This window comes from Ursus americanus, chromosome 12 (genome assembly GCF_024610735.1).
Source record: "Ursus americanus isolate L20-20 chromosome 12, mUrsAme1.1.p, whole genome shotgun sequence".
Taxonomy (NCBI): Eukaryota; Metazoa; Chordata; class Mammalia; order Carnivora; family Ursidae; genus Ursus; species Ursus americanus.
Window position 1 is genome coordinate 26,525,847 of NC_142138.1, and position 21,787 is coordinate 26,547,633.

The 21,787-nt window shown below is 36.0% G+C and overlaps 1 protein-coding gene across 1 annotated transcript in view; it reads right to left on the reverse strand.

The window, feature by feature from the left end:
• Nucleotides 1–21,787, reverse strand: part of NEGR1 (neuronal growth regulator 1) — an 812,346-nt gene that overhangs the window by 460,429 nt on the left and 330,130 nt on the right. Inside the window, exon 2 of the mRNA XM_045802019.2 lies at nucleotides 13,772–14,004. Coding sequence (XP_045657975.1) covers nucleotides 13,772–14,004 — 233 coding nt within the window. The remainder of the gene's footprint in view (nucleotides 1–13,771; nucleotides 14,005–21,787) is intronic.

A 21,787-nucleotide genomic window follows, 5' to 3' on the forward strand; every position in this document is an offset into this window, starting at 1 on the left:
ATCCCAATGTATGTGTAATTAATTTTAAAATTTGTTTTTAAATTTGTTTTTTATATTCAGGAATGAGATATAATTTTTTCCAGAATATAAAGAGATAATCATCATTATACAAAATGGTTACCTATATAGATGAGAGAACTTAAAACATACCTCTTGAGAATATTAACAAGTAGGAAACGCTTGACATTTTAGGGAAAAAAAATTGTCAAGATCCAGACAGGATAAAAGAAGCCAATTTAAGTATTTCAAATAAAAGGGGTTTAATACAGGGAGTTGTTTACACAGGTGATAAAGGGCTAAGAAACTAAAACGTGTAAGAGCAAAGAAACTCAGATTTGTAACCGGAAGAAGCCACTAATAATTCCTACAAGCGAGAATCATTATAAGGACCCAAGGGTTGGGAGCGCTCATCAGGAGTGAGATCCACAGCATGGGACTGCCTTGCATGAGCTGTGCCAACGGGGCTGTCCAGTGGATGCTGCAGGCCCGGAGGAGAAAGGCTTGCAGGACTCACTGCCTGCGGCAATGAAAGAGGGGGTAGAGCCTCCCTTCCTGATCTTTTGCCAGTGTCTCCTACCGGATGAATCCTGTCAGAAACCAGAGACCATAACAGCCTGGGAGCATACCCATAGGGGTCAGCCAACTCTATTATACAAGGCATCACAAAAGAGGTACAGACAATGGCTCTGAAATCAATAAGGCAAAAATGACTGCCACCAGATCTTTTCTTTAATTTTAGGTAGGAATTAGCTTCCCCCCCAAAATGTAGAATTCTTTCTAATTATTGTAGCTCAAAACCTTAACGCTGGTGTACATTGATTATATCTTTTCACACGAAATTTGTCCACTGGAAGGAAAATTAATTAATCCTATTAATATTTTACAACTATTATCTTTAAAATAAAAGTCACTGGGAATCAATAATGAGAGCAATTCCAATTATGTCTTTATTCAAAAAAGGAAGGAGGAAACCCTATACATTATTAGCTCATTGGAATAGGAAGATGGTAAAAATCTATTAAATATCTACTCTGAATCAGACACTTAAAGGATTTTCTCATATGCCTAGTTGTGTTTTTAAAAAATTTTCACAGCAATCCAGAGAGCTGTGTATTATTTTTTATTTCTCAGAGAATGGGAATGAGTCTGAAAAGGATGGAAACACTTAATCAAATTCATATACTTTATAAATATCAGACCTGGCTGTCACCTGAGATCAATCTAATACGTATGCCACACTAAACTACTTAGGAGAACACTGGTCTTAACTAGTTTCAAAGGGAAAAATAGCCCAAACAATTATTGAATGAGAAAAAAAAAAGTCGGTTGGAGTTTTTTCTGGTCACTGTCTAGCTTGTACTTCTAAGGAACTTCACTCACTCATTCTATTGTGCATTCAGTATTTATTTTAGACCCAATTACTTGCCAGCCACTGTTCCATTCACTAAAGGTAGGGCAGTCAGATGGATAAGATATATACTTCATGGAGCTTATCACAACCTGCCATGCATTGGAGAATTACAGCACGTCTCTCTCTTTTCTCCTAATTTAGTAGTATCTCATTCTGGGGTGATTTTTTACCCCAGCCGTCATTTGGCAATGTCCTGAGATATTTTGGGGTGTCACAATCAGGAAATGCTACTGGTGTCTATGGTGTTAAGGCCAATGTTTTAAGCCCATTCAGGCTACTATCAAAATATCACAAATTGAGTGGTATATAAACAGCAGACATTTATTACTCATAGTTCTGGGGCTGAGAATTCCAAGATTATGACATCAGCAGATTCGATCTCTGATGCGGACCCATTTCCTAGATGGCCAAACTTTCATTTTTATTTTTTATTTTTATTTATTTATTTATTTATTTTTAAGATTTTATTTATTTATGTGACAGAGAGACAGCCAGCGAGAGAGGGAACACAGCAGGGGGAGTGAGAGAGGAAGAAGCAGGCTCCCAGCGGAGGAGCCTGATGTGGGACTCGATCCCGGAATGCCGGGATCACGCCCTGAGCCGAAGGCAGGCGCTTAACGACTGCGCCACCCAGGCGCCCCCAAACTTTCATTTTTATAACCTCATATGGTGAAAAGAATGAGCGATCTCTGTGGGGTCTCTTCTGTAAGAGCACTAATCCCTTTCATGAGGTTTTCACCCTCATGACCTAAGCTCCTCCCAAAGGTCCCACCTCTAAATACCATCACAATGGGCATTAGCTTTAGGGGGACATAATCTCTACCATCCAGGGCTCCTCCTAAACATACTACAATGTACAGCCATTTCCACTCCTCCGAACACATGTGCGCACACACACATACACACACACATACACACACACACACAAATTATATGGTCCAAAGTGTCAACAGCACCACAGTTGAGAAACCCTGTTCTAAGATTTTTGAGCGTGTGTGTGTGTGTGTGTGTGTGTGCATGCACCAGTTTTCTATTTGCTGACATAAATTACTACAAACTTAGTAGCTTAAAACAAATTTATCTTTTTTTTTTTTGGAAGACTTTATTTGTTTGAAAGAGAGAGAGCGAAAGAGACAGAGAGAGCAAGCAGAGGAGCAAGGTGGGGGGGGTAGCTGGAGAGGGAGAGGGAGAAGCAGACTCCCCGCTGAGCTGGGAGCCTCACAAGGGGCTCCATCCCGGGACCCTGGAATCATGACCTAAGCCGAAGGCAGATGCTTAACTGAATGAGCCATCCAGGCACCCCTTAAAACAAATTTATCTTTAAAAAATTTATCTTACAGGGGTGACTGGGTGGCTCAGTTGGTTAGTGTCTACCTTCGGCACAGGTCATGATCCCAGGGTCCTGGGATGGAGCCCCGCATCGGGCTCCCTGCTCTGCAGGAAGTCTGCTTCTCCCTCTCCCCCTGCCCCTCTCCCTGCTTATACTCGCTCTGTCAAATAAATAAATAAATTTTAAAAAATGTATCTTACAATTCTGTATGTTAGATGTTACAAGTCTCTCTCAGCAAAAATCAAGATATTGCCAGGCCTGCCTTCTCTTCTAGAGCCTCTAGTGGAGAATCCATTTCCTAACCTTTTTCTGATTCTAGAAGCTACCCATATTCCTTGATTCATGATCCTCTTATCTTTGAAGCCAGCAAAGGCAGGTCAAGTCCTTCTTATATCACATTTCTCTGACCTACTTCCACAGTCATATATCCCTCTGATTCTCTTCTGTCTTCTTCTCCCACTGTTAAGGAACCTTGTGGCTTCACTGGACCCACCTGGATAACCCAAAATACTATTCCCATTTTAAGGTTAGGTGATTTGCAATCATAATTCTCCTCTGCCATGTAATCTAGCATATTCACAGGTTCCAGAAATTAGGTCATGGTCATCTCTGGGGACCATTCTGCTTAGCATAAGGAAGAACACATGTGCAACTTTTAGCAAAGTTATTTGCACACAGTAGGTATTGAATTAAAGTATTCACAAGTATTTTTTGAATTAAACTGAATTAATCCTACATGTCCTTTTAAAAGGGGCTACCTTTAAATGAAAGGGTCATAAGCAGAGGGAAAACAACATACATGTCTTGCCTAATTCTGCACTGATAAATAGCTCTGAAATCTGCCTATCCTCAACTCTTCAATATGCCATTTTAAAATGTGTGCATCCACCAACTTGCTCAAATCAAAACCTAAAATAATAAGTGAAATACCTGAGAGGAAACTCTAATTGTGTTATTCTTGGCCCTTTTAAAATGTTAACCCCTTACTTGATCTGGCATTAGGAACCCTTGGCTATAATCTTTGTAGCTAACTCTGTCCCATTTCTCAAAATAACATTGCGATATATATTTTTTTTTCATAAAATGCTGGTATGCCATTTATTATTTTTTCACTACAAACTGCAATCACTATTCTGCACTTGTAAAAACATGGGGATTAGCAGAGGATAAAGATGCTATGACCTGGAATGGAAATAAGCAACCTAAGTCATGAATGCCTAACTAATCCTTTTAATTTAAAAGTTTTCCTGTTATGTCAGCATTCCTGATGTTATGCCCTAAAGATAGCATCAATACATTAAGTCACAGCTTAAGAAAAGTGACTGGCATGAAGCCAGGGAGAAAGAAGCATGTACATATGTACAACCAATAAATCTCTACTGAGTTCCTAACATTTGTCAGGCACTTTCCTGGATGTTTGGGAGTCAAAAAAAAAAAAAAAAAAAAAAGGATTAAGATTCAGTCCTCACCTACAAGGAGTTCACTGGGGTTCTTATTGGGAGTCCACACATAGATTGAGGGGTTCATGAGAATCCTGCTCGCATAAAGAAGTTTGTAAAATATTAACAGTATGTATATTTCTCTACCAGGTGTACAGTTTTCATCAGATTTTCAAATGGGTTCATGACCACAAAATGTTTAAGAACCACTGGTCCAGATGCAAAGCAAGTGTGGGTGAGAAAGTTCGGACAGCTTAGTGTGGGTGCTACCTTTCCCGAGTCTCTACTGCTCCCACTAGATCACTACCAACCAGAGGACACTGAAGGGATGGAAGTGAAGAGCTGTGGGGCAGGGGGACACAAGGACATAGAGTCACTCTAGGATTCTGCAAACCGAACTCTGCCACCAGCCTTCATTGTGCCCATTCTCCTCTTGACACTACACATAATGAATTCTTATGTTCTGCTACAAATCGTAAGATAAACAATATCATTAGCAGATTCAACTTTTCTCCTCTGCTAACTTTTACACGTATAAGGGTTATAAAGGGGTATGCCATTTAGAATTTAGTTAATGAAAATAGCAAAATCCTAATTGTCTTGGCAGTAATTTCTAAACTATCCACATAATTTGGGGAAGTAAACAGTAAAATTATTTCATAGATCAAATTGTATTGCAATGACTTCCAAGAAGACAAATTATTTCACCAGACTCTTATTTTATTTGCAGAGTTTCTCAAAATAAGCAGACCAGCTAAAGCTTGGTAATCTTTTATTTATAGAGAGATTTTTATACTGATAGTGTACATTGCATTGGGATTTGACATGTATTACTTATATAGTTATTTTCTTTGTTTTTTAGGAAAAAAAATAAAGATACTCCAAGATAGGCAACAAGTACAACTATTCTGAAATGCAACACACAAAACAACTGAGAATTACAACCAAGAAAATATAAATGTCATCAGTCTGAGCTTTAAGATACTTACAAACCATGTGTTTCAAGAACTAGAATAAATATCCATTAATTGTTGAAGGGACTTTTAAAGTGCAGCAGATCTTGCTTAAAGGGTTAGTTACTTTAAAATATGGTCAAATTGCATTTTGAACTGTGTGTTACAAAAAAAAAAAAAGCAAGTACTGCTCTACTCAGTCTCCAAATGAGTGATAAATATCATTCTACTTCTTACACATTCCATTCTTAAATATCCTTTTATTTAATACTTGCCAATATGATTCAAAACTTAAAAACAAGGACAAAGCATGGCAGAATTACTTTTCTTTCTTTCTTTTTTTTAAAGATTTTACTTATTTATTTGACAGAGAGAGATACAGCCAGTGAGAGAGGGAACACAAGCAGGGGGAGTGGGAGAGGAAGAAGCAGGCTCCTAGTGGAGGAGCCTGATGTGGGGCTCGATCCCATAATGCCGGATCACACCCTGAGCCGAAGGAAGACGCTTAACGACTGCGCCACCCAGGCGCCCCCAGAATTACTTTTCAACATGGACCACAAACTATACAACCCTTTGATTTCATTGCCCCTATCCTGCCACACCTCAAAAAATTATCCAACTCATGAGTAAATCAGAAGTACTAAAGAAGAACCCTCATTGCCGTCACAATTCACTAGTTAGCAAAGATGCTTATTTAAATTCCAATATTGTCGCCCTTGCTCCAATTATGAAGCTCAGCAGTTTCCATAAAGTTCCTTCTATAGAAAAAGGGATGACTCAGATGGAAGCCAACAGCATGCAATATCTATCAGTATTATTTTTTGCTCTTTCTCACTTCTCTCTCATTTGCCAATGACAGCATATTAAAAGTTTATCAGAAAATACCACCAACTTATTCACTCCTTCTGTGTATAGGAAGCAGTATATTATGGATTTTTGCACCACTTTGATCTAAGATACTGTTCTAATATAAGATCCTGTAATGACGGTACATAAAACTTTATGTACTAATTTTTGGCTAGGAAAATATGATAACTCACTGAGAAAATCTTTTTCAAAGACAAATATTATTCATTGAATTTACCTTCTCTTTCTACTACTTCTTTTACTTCAACTGCAGAAAAATAAGGCAATAACCTTTTCTAAAGACTATAAAAAAAAGGAGATTATTTAGGAGAGAAGAAAAATCTATTCTGGAAGAAGTGCCAATATTCAAATGAGGATTTCACTAAAAATGAGCTCAATTATTCTTATTTTTAATGGATCCTAGTAGTTAAACCAATAACCTAATCAATGTCAATACACTCACAGGTAAAAGCAAGGTAATGGTTTCCTAGAAGTTGGCCTGATAGACACTGCCAACGGAACCGCAGTGATTCTAGCTGGATGGGAATTTCTGAAAATAAAACTGAAAATATCCACCAGAAAAATGCATTATTTTAAAAAATTACTATGTAATATGCACTGCCTCAAAAAGTCTATTCCACATAAGTCCAACTGAGTGGCCCGGAGTTTGTCTGTGAAGTTACACCTGAGGGAAAGGATTTTACTGAAGTCTATATCACAAATGACACCTGAAGGAGTTAAGTTTCACAAATTAGGCATAATTGTTATAACTGTTTATATTCCAGATCATTAGCTTTCTGGACATCAATAATACTACCTCATATATTTCAAGAGTAAATAGTTCCCATTGCATAATGCACCGAGGGGATACAATGACAGTCCTATTACTTAATAATGCATATGCTCCAAAACGCTTATAAGTTCTTTTTTCATAAATTGCAAATCTGGACATTTCAAACCAATAGAAATAGATAAATGGGATGTTTTTAGGTATGGTTCGATCATCACAACTACCACAGTCTGGGGAAAATCTGTAAGGACTAAGAGAACCTTTTTTACATCATTTATTCACCTTACTGGTTTTTGACCCAGTGATCAGTAATCAGATATTCATTAATCTGTGTAAGCTCTGTATATTTTGGCTCCTATTGGCTCTCACCATAATGAGAATGGGGGTAAACAAAGAATGATGTATGGTAGAATAAATAGGAATTCCCTGTAGAGGGAATGAGAATGAGTATGTACACCCCATCCATGTAACTTTTAACTATTTGATATTAATTTTTTTAGAGATTTTACTTATTTATTTGGCAGAGGGAGATAGCAAGAGTGAGAGAGAGCACAAGCAGGGGTAGCAGCAGGCAGAGGGAGAGGCAGGCTCCCTGCTGAGCAAGGAACCTGATGTGGGACTCCATCCTAGGACCCCAGTTCACGACGTTAGCCAAAGGCAGACACTTAACCACCTGAGCCACCCAGGTGCCCCTATTCGATATTAATTATCACCTCATTTTAGAGAGTAAATGATGAGTGTTTTCTTAAAAGCAGATAATATATATTTATTATCACATATAAGGCGAACTTAGAAATGTGTCTCTATTGTATAGTTAATACGATAAAGATATGGATCATGTACAAAAACTAAGGTCACTTTTGGGAAATATTTAATTTTCCCTTAAAAAACCAAAACCAAAAAAATGAGCTCATGGATGCAGAGATGATAATTTGTGGTTGCAAACAGCAAGAAGATGGGGGATTGGCAAATTGGGTGAAGGGGGTTAAAAGGTACAAATGTCCAGCCACAAAACAAATTAAGTCATGGGGATATAATGAACAGCATGATGACTACAGTAAATAATATTGTATTGCATTTCTGAAAGTTGCTAAAATAATAGATCTTAAAAGTTCTCATCACCATAAAAAATGTGTAACTATGTGTAGTGATGGATGTTTACTAGACTTATTGTGGTGATCACATCATAATATATACAAATACTGACTCATTATATACTGTGCACATGAAAATAACATAATGTTGTATGTCAATTATAATTAATATTTTTAATTTAAAAAGATTATATTTTATAACTATTTTATCTTAGAAGTATACTATGAAGTTACACTCTCTAAAGCTAAAGGTTCTACAGATGGGATAATGAAACATCATTATTAAGGACTATTTTTATTTCAGGTGGTTTATTTTTCGTTTCTATGCTAAAAATATTAAGGATATATATTTTGGGTCTTTGTCACTTCTTTGCATCTGACAGCATGTCCAAAGTCAGGTTCCTGTATATCATCTTAATCTCCCCAACAAGTATATAAAGACTTTAAATAAAACAGAGTGGGAGCCAGTCTGAGGGTCTTATTCTGAACCATCACTGCATTCAAGCAATGACTATTTTGACATGTGTGGGTTTTGTAAAACTTTTCTTAGTGCTGCTAATTTTTCTTTGGTTTCATTTTGTAGCTTATTGAAAATTTTGAAGTGTTTTCTCTTGCAGAACACCAACTTGAATTTTCTAATGCATACGGTATCTTGACATGCTTTTTTGACCATCTTAGTTTTTTTCTCCTTTGGGTCTTTCAAGGAAGGCAGGTCTATGATTTGTGATGCTGTGTTATTGCCCATCAGGTCAACTTGGGGCAGAAGTGTGGTGTCCTTGTCTTCCACTACATACCTTGTTGAGGCTTTAATATTCATAAAAAGAATGTTAACATTATATTAAGATGTGCTGGTCTTTACAGAATACGGCTCTATGCTTGTGGCCACATGGAATAATTGCTCTCCAGATACTCATTGGCAAGTCTAATTTTGAAATATCTGTACCTGAATTCCTATTCAAAGACCCACTGAGAGAAATAATATTTGTGGAGGTTTGACTCAGAAAGGGTAGATCCTAAAATTTACTTACAGATTAAGGTAATCAAAAAGCTATCTTCCTGTTATTGAACTGGCATCTTACTGAATTTACTTTCAGATTTTTAATTTTTTCTTGACTTCTCTGCACTTCAGGTTATATTGAGAGGTGTCATAAGGAACAATTCTCTGAGTGAGCGCTGCGAGTACTGTACAGTTACTGTTGAGATGTTCCTTACAGCTCACAGTGGTGCTCTGGGCTGATTCACAGTAGAAATGCTGCTCCACGCTGAGTAACAGGGTCAGGATACTAAGACATGTAAGTGTTAATTAACTATGTGGACCATGGAATGAATAACAAATCCTATTTCTCTCTGAGTATTGGCTGTTACAAATCTTAGAACTAAATTTTTACTGAGCTCTAAAATTACTTAGAAATGAGGACATAAATTTTATGTTCTAACCCCACCACGGACTGCATCCCACTCCACTTACCCTATCATTTGCCTCCAATTTCTTCTATCTATCTTGGTGTACTAACTACTTCTTTATAAGCCTCTTTAAATCCTTTTCAATGTAAAACAGAATGTTAATAATAAATGGTGTTTGAATATGTTGTCTTTCCATTTTGTAAAGGCTTTCTCCAAACAATGACTAAGCCAGAGACAAGGGGCTAACACTGTCATAGTTTGGGATCTTTGGGACGCAGACACTGAAATGAGAAGGACTTTATAGTGCAGGATATTTATTAGGGAATACCCCTGTGATAAATCCCCAGAAAAGGAAGAGGAATGAAGTAGGATTGAACAAAGCAAGACATTCATTGGTAGAGCCAGTCAACAGCTTCCACTGTTGGGGAGCCAAAATGGCTCATCAGAGCCATCTTACTTTGGGCTGAAAGGGAGGGGCCTTTCAATCAGTCATCAGATATTGCTTGCTTTAGGAAAAGTTTGACTTCAGGTAAAGTGGCTCTCTGCAGCTGAGGTGATTCCTGAAAGGTCTGATCACTCAATGCTGCTCTCTGCTGAAAACACTCCCAACAGCTAGAAAAGCAAATCCATCCCTGGAAAGGGAAGTGTGCCACCCCATCTATCACAGATATCACAGATATCCCAGGTAAGCCAGATACCCTGAGAAAATCAGAACACCCTAGAGAAGTTAAATACCCTTGAGAAGTTATTTTGGTCATGGAGCTATGTGCTAGTCAAATCTTCTACTCTGCCTAGAGAAAATCTATAGTATATCTCCCTGAAAGTTGAGGGATAAGAATTTCACACATATATAATGTGTGTGGGTGTATGCACACATGAGTGAGCAGGGCTTAAAACAACATACATCTATTATCTCAATTTCTGTCCAGGTACATCTTAGTGGATCTTCTGTCCATAGTCTCACAAGGCTGTAATCAAGGTATTGTCAGGGGCTACTGTGTGTACATATGTTTAATATACAGTATCTGTGAGTGTCTATGTTGTACTATACACAACCTAGACTTCAGACGTGGACTCAGAGTAGAAGCTGTCTCTATCATATAGTCAAGGGTGCAGCATTTACATTTTATGATCCCTGTCATTACAGGATTATAACAGGGAGCTCTGGCTTCATAGCAAGTCCTCCAGGCTTGTACACTTTTACACTCGTGAACAAGAAATGCTACTCTTAGTAAATGCTGTACCACATGATGTAAAACAGTGGACATCTAAGTAACTTTATTTATCAGTGGTGTATTATATATAGGTAATGAAAACTTTATTTTCTTAATAGGTCTATTTCTAAGTCCTTAAAGCAAAACTCCAATTCACCACATTCTTCACATTTCATGAGTATATACATTGTTCAGCTAAGTTGGTGAAAGCAAAACATGGAGATAAATAGAACACACTTGCAGCGTATATACTCAGAGGTACTGCTATGTAACACTTAGCTTGCATTGTGTTTATTCCAAGTGTTACACACAAGTATTATGGCATATTTTTTTCATTTGTCATTTTTATTCATTAATTTTTTAAAAGATTTTATTCATTTATTTGAGATCGAGAGAGAGACAGAGATAGTGAGAGAGAGCACGAGCAGGGAGGAGAGGGAGAAGCAGACTCCCTGCTGAGCAGGGAGCCCAACGTGGGGCTGGATTCCAGGACCCTGAGATCATGACCTGAGCCAAAGGCAGACACTTAACCGACTGAGCCACCCAGGCGCCCCTGTTTTTCATTTTTTTAACCTAAATACCATTTTTTCCCTTGCAAATCATCCGTGGTTTGTTGTTTGTTCATTTGTGTGTTTTTGTTTGGTTTGGTTGGTTGGTTGGGTTTTTTTGTTTTGTTTTGGTCATCTTTTTGTTTTTCATTGGCATGCACCTTAAGATCTTCTGGCCTGAGTCCTCCTCTTTCAGATGAGAAAACTAGAGTTTAGAGAGGCTTGATAATTACCCATTTCCTGAGAGAAAATTCAGGATTGGAATCCAGGTTTTCCAACTCTTACTCCAGTATATTTTCTCCCCCATTGTTCCATTCATTGGTATTAATAGCTCTAAGAAATCAAGGGCACCCACAAATTTCCCATGCACAATGTCTGTGTTGGCAAGATACCCCTTCCATTATCCCCTTTCTCAAATGATTTTTTTTTTTAAATAGCTCCCTTGAGCACATAGTTGCAACAATTAAAGATGAGCTTTGTTTTTACTACCAATGCGTGTGTTTGACATCAGTGATTAATACAGTCTTCTCTCAGTTGCTGAGTTTCTTTATCTTGGTGAATAAAGACTTGACAAATTGTTAGGCAAAGAGCATACACTTCAAAACTATTGAGATATACCTGAGTATCAGACAACCTAGGAAATACAAAGACCGAAGAGATGTGCACATCAGCTTATTTTCATTCATCAAGAGGAAATGTAGCTTAAGTAGGGTTGACTTTTTGTGACATTTATTTAGTTCTTGAATTGACTGACAAGCCTATTAATGTATTCCCTGAACTTTATTAATGTAATTGGAAAACTGCCCACATGTCAATCAACTTCTAATGAGTAATTATGTTCATAAATACTGTAAAATTATTAGCTTTTAATTTGACCCAAACACATACTTTCAAAACAGTAACATGAATTTTTTTTTCTAGAAGAACAAAATACTATACTAATAAAATGTTCGATAAATGCGTTCCTACAATGCGCTTCCTAAAATGGAGTTCAAAAGTTCACCATCACCAAATGGCCAACACAAAGGAATGCTGTAGTAAGGCATGTAACAGTTTTAAAAATCTGTACAGTGTCAAGCCATCTATGCAGCATAAAGTTATAAAGACATCCTATGAAAATCAAACATGTCCCTGGGCAGAGCTCATATCTCCACATATCCATAGTCTGATTTAAAAACATAAGCCTACTATGGAACAAGATAGAATGGAAAAAAGGAAAGAGGGGTATATTTAGTGTCCAGAAATACATCATTTAACCTATAAGAAGCAAAATGTCTATATCTCCAGTGACTTGAATATAATTATTATCCAAGTGTACTTTTTCTCTCATGTAATAAAAAATCTTTTCTGGTTTTTGAGCTAGAAATGCAAGTCAAAGGGCACAGAACTAAACAAGAGAACAAGATTAGGCTTGGATAACAGAAGAAATGTGTTTTTGACTCATAATCCCGTTCCAGTTTCAGAAGCTGGACAAACTCCTGCCCTCTAGAATCTCTGGATAATCTCTGAATAAAGATAGACTTCAGTGAAAACTTTATTATATTTTCATATAGTTTTAAATAAAGAACATTGTGCAATGGTCTGTAATAAGAAAAACCACTGGGGAAATTTCTGGGCTTCTTATTTATCTTACACTTTCCTCCTTAATTACTTAATTAATACATTTAAACTTTATCATGAAGTGAAAATATGTACTAACTGAGGCTGTATTTGACTTCAGGCTTACCTTTATATAAGGGAGTAAAACTCCAGATGTAAGTTAATAAAATTCCAGATGTAAGCCATGTACCTAAATTAATACTTAGAGTTGAATTTTTGAAGGGTAAACTCAAAGATAATACGACTAACTTGCTCCCTCAGCTTTCTTATGAGGAATAAAACATGCACTCACTGGCACCACATTATCATGTAATTTGTTATTAATTTTACTTAGAAATGCTGTAATGTCATTTTAAGATCCACAGCAAAATACTTTTATGCAACCAACACATGATTAATCTATAAGCACAAGGAAATAATGTAAAAGGGCAAGAATATGCATTTTCTATTTGACTAGCATTATAATTGCATTTTTCTTGAAAAGCATTTATATCGGGGATACATATGCTCTTACATTTTAGTATGCACGAAAAATAAAATTACTTGATGATTCTGTTTGTATTTGGAGATTGTAAACTAGCTAGAATGATTTATGAGCTACTGAAAGTAAATCAAAGTATAAAGCATTGTGTACCATATTTTTCCAATTACTCTGTGTTTAAATAAAGTAATTCTAGAAGGCTGTTTCTTTCCATTGTGACTTGAATCGAAGTAAGCAGAATTTGGATTGAGACAGAGTGTTGGAAGTCTGGAAGATTACTTTTAAAGAGTTACTATAGATATTTCAAAAAGTTCTAATATTTTACTGTATCCACCATGGGTTATCAAACATTAATTTTAATGTATCACTCATGGGTTCTCAAAGATGTATTGAAGGGGGGACTCAAAGAAAGATACTAAGTGAAGCATACACACAAAAAAATCATAATGTGGTGTTAATGGATAATTTTTTATCTTGGTAAGTGGGGATTTATATGTCTATAATAGCCGTTACACTTAATGGAATCTAGGAACATAAATCCCTGAAGATAATGACTATGTAGCTTTCAACATCGTCAGTTACTTCTGAGTCATTCTGGTACCTAAATATTGAACATCGTTAAATATAGTCCCTCACAATATAGCAGTTATAGAAATGCATACCTTGCACAGTTAGATGCACCTGCATTGTTCTCGGTGTATGTTGAGTCTGAACAGAACACGTGTATGGGCCATCGTCTGTCACATCCACATTCTGTATCTGGAGGCTGTAGTCCCTTTTATTCAATGTTGAAATTGAAACTCGAGGATCCACTGACCACTTATCACCTCCCGCAAAAATAATACTTGACCGGTTCAGCCAGGCACCCTTTGAAGCTCCATCTTCCAAATAACACCTACAAATTACCAGAGACAGAACACTATTAATCAAAATGAAAATGAAAGAAAACATTATCTTTCTCTGAATATGCTGAATTATAGCGCTGCATCAAATGCAAACATCAGACATAAATGCAGAAAATATGAACATATGAACACACTGGTACGTCTTCCATTCCCAGGGCAAATGTGAAACAATGCCTGCATACAGTTTTGTTTTGTTTTAAATGTGTGTGTGTGTGTGTGTGTGTGTGTGTGTGTGTGTGTAACTTGAAGCCAGTCAAAATCCTTTCTTGTTCTGTCTGGATGACAAGTAAATTTAAATAAAGTTAACTTCCTTCAAAAAATAATTTCAACATTAAAACATTTTTCTTTGAAATTATCAGTAGAAAAGGTCCATGAGTTAGCTGTTTTAATCAAATCCAATTCTAATATAATGTACTAGATACTAGATAGAAAGCACAGAATAGTACCATATCATGTTTATTTTTGGAATTATGCATTTAAAGAGTGATAAGCCTGTACACTGAAACTATAAACTGCATTTTACTGATAATATTGCTGTTGTAAGTGAAGGAGACAAGGCTTATATAGTATCTTTAGTAATAAATACTTGCTGTCTTTTCAATAAGTCAACCGATAGTCTTTCCAGGAAGCATTCATTTATCCAACAAACATTTATGAAGCTTCTACTATTTATGGATTTAAAAATGGTATTGCCCTTGCTCTTCAAAACTTTTAGTCTAGTAAGGAAGACAATCAAGCAAACCAATCAATATTAGACAGAAGGAAGATTACTTGATTAAATCAGGAACAAGGTAGAAAAAACAGCTACCTGACTCAGAAGGGGTCTTGGGGGTATAGAATAGGCTTTATGACATAGGAAATGCCTTGAATAAAGAGGCAAGGAGTGGGGGACATGACATTTAGATGGAGGTGCCGTATTGGGTAACACCAGGGAAAAGTGTGAGAGAGAAAGCCACACATTTTAAGGACAAACAGGCATGGAGTATAGGGTGGGAGGAGTGAGAGATGAAATTGGAAAGATAAACTAAAGCCAGATGATAACAGAAGAGTGATGACAATTAGTAGATTTTAAGGCCAATTTTGAAGCCGTTTATTCATAGTTGTATAACAAGATTAAAAAATATAGCTTTGTATCCAATAGAAGTCAGACATGATTTAGAGCAGAAGAAGGCTATCGTCATATGTCAGTGATTTTGCTGAGGCCTGGAATTCTATGTTTCATCCTGAAAGCATTCTGATACAAATTAAAGGCTAGTTTTCTTAAATGAGTACAAAGCACAGCTACAGAATGAAAATACACATACATCGAAATAGTTTGACAGCATTTCCACAGAACACCTTGGGGGATTGAACACAGAGTTTGAGATTGCTACAAAATTGCAAGCTGAATGCAACAGGGTAGGCTGCTGCCAACTGTATAAAACTAATCAGTGGGTGAAAAAATAAGGAACAAGGTACACCGCAGAATCTAATTTGCAGTCAGCTTCGCCATCTACAGAAACCAAACTAGTAAAGTCATAAAGGTCATTGTTAATTGAAAAGCTTTTCCTTATGTAATTAATGAAGAAAATAAAACCCACTTTAATGACATAATTAAACAATTATAGTATATTGTCATACTTAATGATATGCAGAAAGAAGATAGAGGGGACATATTTCCCATTTCACAAAACCACGTGTCTACTGGTATAGGATAGAACACTGAATTACCACTACTAGGACTCTGGTCATTACAATGCTTGTATGTAATATATGGGTTCATCAAGTGTTGATTGTGTGACCTCTGCATTCGTGGCCTTCACACGTTATCCTATCTGGTGCTCATTACAACCCTCTGGGGTATGGATTGCTATGCCCAATTCATCACTAGAAAATAAATGGAATGTTTAGATTAAATGACTTGCCCAAGCCACACTATTAGTGGTGACAAAGTGAAATTCATAGTCAAGTCTTGTATTTCTATATTCAGTGTCCTTTCCTCCATAACGTAGATCAAAGACTTTTAAAATAGGCTTCAGAAATGGAAAGATGATCAGAATGTTGCAGAAATTACTGCAAGTAATTTCTTATTTACTAAATGTGACCAACTGTTTAACCTGTCCTATTCTAAAGGAAGCAGAAAATTAATTATTAATGCATGTTTTACCATGAAAGTTTGATTTAACACACTCTGCCGGGCATTTTCCTTTCCCTAGAGGCAGGAATTTACCTGTATTTGGGGAGGTATCAGGAAGACCACAGAGATTGACTAGCCTTTAGATACTAGAGCTTTCATAGACCAAATCTGGGTTATAACTCCTGGTCTTAGCATAAGCACTATTCCTCTGTTCTAGTATATCAGGGATCATCAGGGAAGAACAGAATTTAACTTCTTCCCTGTGAAAAATGAAAAGGGAGCTTTTTATATCTCCTTGCTTGGATAAGAATATTTCACAATTGTTATTGGTCCTGATCCAAAGCTTTTCAAGACATAGATTAGGAAGACCCTTGAATGAAATTCAATTAAAAAACAAAAATAAAAAACTTTTTTTGGTATTACCTCCTTGGATTTCTGTAGCATTATTCTCAAATTACACTATTGAGTTACAATTTAAATAACTCAAATTACCATAATGGAATTTTACAAATTCGGAATAGCAAGATCTAGGAATGGCTTTCTATTTTACAAAATCATAAGATACTTACAGACATACAGTTTTAAGGTGAAGCATGAGACGATTATATCAAATATATGAAATAGGTCAAACACTCACATAAGTTTCCTTAATTGTAAGGACCACATCTTCTACCTTTCTACCTCCTGTTTGTTCTTTACATCCACCCTAGTTTTGTTTTTTTGGTTTTTTTTTTTTTCCCCTTTACAGTAGAAAGAGATACTGCCTGTCATGTATATAATATATTAAGAAGGAATTCTGGAAGGAAGGAATATATTCAGGGTATGGCAGAGTAGAGCAGGTGTGTGGGAAGGGGTGAAAAAATATGAGAAGTGGTGATAATTCAGTTTTGCACTCTTTAGGAACCAAAAAAACCATTTTTCTGGGTTTAAGAGTTCTAATATGTCTAAAAACATAAATATGTTGGAATCCTGGCCCATACAAAATTCATAATTTAGGAAGGATGATAAAGTATACTCATGAATAGCCATCATGCAGAATAGGAAGTGAAAATATAATAAATTGTTATTATAATTGGATTATTGCAATTGCCTCAGCGTTTCATGTTTCTGCCCTTGACATCTGTAGCATAGTTTATTCTTTCTACAATAAACATTTTAAACTTTTTAGAGTTTAAGTCAGATCATCAACACACCTTCTTATTTCATTTCCTATTTCACTCATAAGAAAAACTCTAATCCTGATAGTGGTCAATAACCTTATGTAATATTGTCCCTTGAAGCCTTTCTGACCTTACCAGCTGCCACTCTTCTCCAGTTGATTCTGTTCTAGACTATGGTCCTCTAGCTGTGCTTCCAACAAGTCCTGCATGCCCTTGCCCTAGGAAGTTTGCATTTGCTGTTTCTTCTGCCTGGACCTCTCATCCCCCAGAGATCTGCATAACTTATTCCTTATCTTCCTGAGGTCTTTACTGAAGTTCCTAATGTACTAAATAGCAAAAATAACACCACTGCCACACCCCCATGAAATGCATTACCTGTTTAGTTGATGGGTTATTTTCTGTCTCTCCTTGCTATAAGTAACATTCAGTACCTTTGTCTGGTCACTGCTGTGTATTCCAGGGGCCCACATATAATTGAAAATAAATATGAATATCTGTTGACTGGATGAATGAAGGCAAAAATTAAGACAGTTTTAGAAGAAGGAATAATACAGTAAAGTTAATCAATATTTCCAAAGTGCAACCTACTTGGGAAAGCAAAATCATGCCCATGTTAATGTATGATAACATATGATTAAGTGCAAATATCTGTGGTACAAACAGGAACTGCTTTATGATACATAGGATGAACTAAACAATCTGAGACCATTGGCGGGGAACCAACTCAGGGAAGAGAGCAAAGTGGTAGTATGGGGCAGAGGTGAACTGTGCTCATAACTACTTGAAATAAGAAGGAACTACATTTGACCCTATACTTCAGGAACCACTTTAAACCATTGAATATTCTGCTTAGTATGTGCTAGGCAGTTTGTTAGGCACTTACAATTATTATCCTATTTAATCCTCACATAACCCTAATAAAGACAGATACTATTATCTTCATTTTAATAATGGAGAAACAAAGGTACTGAGAGATTGTATCTTGAATGAAGCCAGTTGGCCTGCACTCAAGCATGGTGACAGACTACGTTACACATTCCTAGAGTCAGACAGCAGCAAGGGTGAGGGATTGTCCCACTATATATAGGACAGAGGAATTAATGAGTGAGGGAGAGGTTGGTGAGGTAAAGTCAGTCAGATCATTAATGGGGGCAGGATGGAGCAACAATTCTGGGGTCACAAACTCGGATCTTCTTTCCTCTCTGGACTCCAAAATGGAACATTTTAACAGTTAGTGATCTTAGGATCCCTTTGAAATACAGATAATGAGATAATCTGAATAAAAACTGTTTGATAATGAATATATCCCTTTAATTGAGTATGACATGGCTTTGCTTGAAAGGTTTTTTTTTTTCTTTTCCACTTAAAAAATCTGCTAGACTACCTCCTTTATTGGGAGATGAGTGAAGCAGTTCCAAAAATACATTTTTCCCCAGAAGCTGTGCTAACACCATGCCAAATATCAGGACAAATACTTAAATTTTGAGTCAATCATCTGGATGTTTTGTAATCATAGTTCCAAACATCTGGTTGCTGGAAAATGTATAGCAAATAACCTGAATGCTTAATTTTGTTTCATGGCTGTTAATTATATAAACTCAGGCTTAAGATAGTTAGTGCTTTTCTAATAAGAATGGCATTGATGTTTTTGAACTCTTTCGAGGAGTTCTCTTATAAATGATACGACTACACACTGTTAGACAGGTCCTGATCTGGGGGGTATAAAGTCCCATTTGGTTAACCTCTAGGTGATCAAAAAGATGTTGGAATAATTCTAACAGACTCTGTGATAATACTCTTGTGATGATGAAATCTGAAAGGTGGGTATCAGAAAATCTGGTGGAAATTCGCATATTTTGGGCTATTTATTATTTTTTAAATCCCTGTTAAGAAAAAAAAAGCCTATGCCTGCTGAGGATTGATTTTTTTTCTTTCATATCTCTAATTCTCTGTAACACATTCCAAAAACATAAGACTTAGCGCCATTACCAGTACTCCACACAGCAGGATTTATTCAGCTCTATGGAAAAAGGTCAGCTTTTCATAAGACATGTTGATTAATGAAAGCTCCTATTAAAGGTACTAATTAATAAAAGAAGAAAAGTGCTATTTCCCTTGGATTCAAAGCTAAACCATGTGAAAATGATATTCCTGTGAAGGAGCTGGCCAGCTACCTTCACAGCTGTCTTTTCATTGTATCACAAAGTTCTAAATTTGACAGGAGAGCTTTCAAAAGCATAAAGAAAAAAAATTCACAACCCCATACAATCACCATGCTAATTCCTCATACAAAGAGTTTTGATATCTTGGCTTCCAGGCCAAAATGAAGCAAGGGAAGTAAAGCAGAGATTAAACAGACCAGAGCAAATTCTATCACCTCTCCTACTTGCCTTTGTTTTTAAGGCACTTCCTTCTTAATGTCTTTGATGATAGTTATTCGCTAGAAACTATTACAGATATGGATATGAACAGACATATATGTACACGTATATGTATATACATGTAAATTATATAATATATATAATGTTCGCTAGATAATAATATTATATATAACATTAGGTTGATTTAATATTTCCAGATCTCCTTTACTACTACTATAGCAGAAACTGCTTGTGGGCAGAAACAAATCCTATTATCTTTCTATTTTGGCATGTGCAGGGAATGTGAGATTTTGTCACGGGAAATCCACAAAATCAGCAAATTGTCCAATGAGTTTTAGTGATTTAATGAAGTACTCACCCCTACAGATGATGAGAATTATACTTTTAAATATTTTTCAGAGATACGTTAGTGAAAATGCACTTCCGCGGGTAATGGTTTGGTAATGTTGCATGTTATCTATAATAACATATTAATATTACTACTCCCAGATATTGTTGTAAGCCCATTTTATACATTTATTCACAAATAACTTTTAAAGTAGCTACTGTCAAGTACTATCATAATGCCCACTTTACAACGAGAAAGTGAGGTATAGAGAGGGTAAGTAACTTACAAATGACTTGCTTATTGAAATTTGTAATGCATGGTAATAAACTTTATTATGAAGTAATTGCATTAAATCTCCAGGCAATTATTACCTAACTAATATTACCTTAGTAATATTAATAACACATGTACATTTATTTTTGAATGGAAATTATGTCATGTTGGGCATATGTCACTTATAGTAGCAAAAAAGAAAAACAAATACCAAATAACACTGATTGCTTATTTTGCAAGAGAAATAAATCTCTTTTCTATATATTTCGTTCTAGCACTTCTTTTCATTAATACAGCTATATTAAAAATACCTTGGATAAGAGAGTAGACTTTATCAGCTACTATCTAATTATAAGACCAAATTCTCAAACTACTTGTATATTTTTAATATTGTAAATCAGAGGGGGAAACCTGAAAATAATACTTTTTGAGTTTTCTTTGCCTTTTTCATACAAAACTACACCTAATTCCTAAAAGATGGGAACTTTAGTATGATCAAGCAAGAGTGTAAAATCATACATTTTATTGTTATTTTAATGCACTATTTAGATTATTTAAGTCTATATTTAAAAACACATTTATAATCCAACATTTTCAATGCTTAGAAAATCATTAACATTTGGTTTTGGATTAATCACCAAATTCCAAACATTAACATTAATTATTTTAACTTATAACTAAACCATGCTTTTCTATAATACTACTTTATCTTATTCTTTCTATTGACTCATTTAAGTCAAGCTTCCATGTAAGTATATATGTCTGTGTTTAGAAGGGTCAATGCTGAGAAATGTCTACACTTAGAGTTCTTCAGGGCATTATTTGTAAATCACTCAACATATAAAGTAACATATATTACATAAAATAAGCATGGATGGAGTGAAAAAGAGCCTGTACATTATAACTAAAGAAAATAGGGAAGTCCTTACTGAGGTCTAATTATCATCTTCTGATTACAAAAATAAATCCCACTTGCTGAATGATGACTATGGGTTGAGAGGTATAGAAAATATTTTAATATATGATCTCATGTAAAACTAACAAAAGCATTTTGAGAGGTAGGTAGGTCTTACTATCCCTGCAGGAAGAATGGTGAATGCACAAATGCAGGCTTGAGGAATGAGGCAGAGAATGTAAACAGGAAAAGGTGCTACATATTCGAAAAGTTCCTTTAGGACTAGCTTTGCTCATATGGCTTTAATCATGAATCAAATTGGAAATTGCTTCGTCTTTTCTACTTTTTTTAGTTTTTGAATTCAACTAAACCAGCTTGCTTTCTCCCACATGGACCTGAATGTGAGATATTTGGATCTGGAAGGACTTCAAATTTTCTGTTAACTGGCAGGTGCTCCGAACCGCTGTGGGGAGAATTTGTCTGCAGTACTGTCTCCCCAGCAGCTGCTTCCTGGAGAAGTTGGACTTTCACCTCAGGAGCTATAAAGGGAATGAATGCTACATTCAAAATGCATGCAGGAGATGTTGAAAATAGCAGTATCGAGAGGGCGAATGCAATCA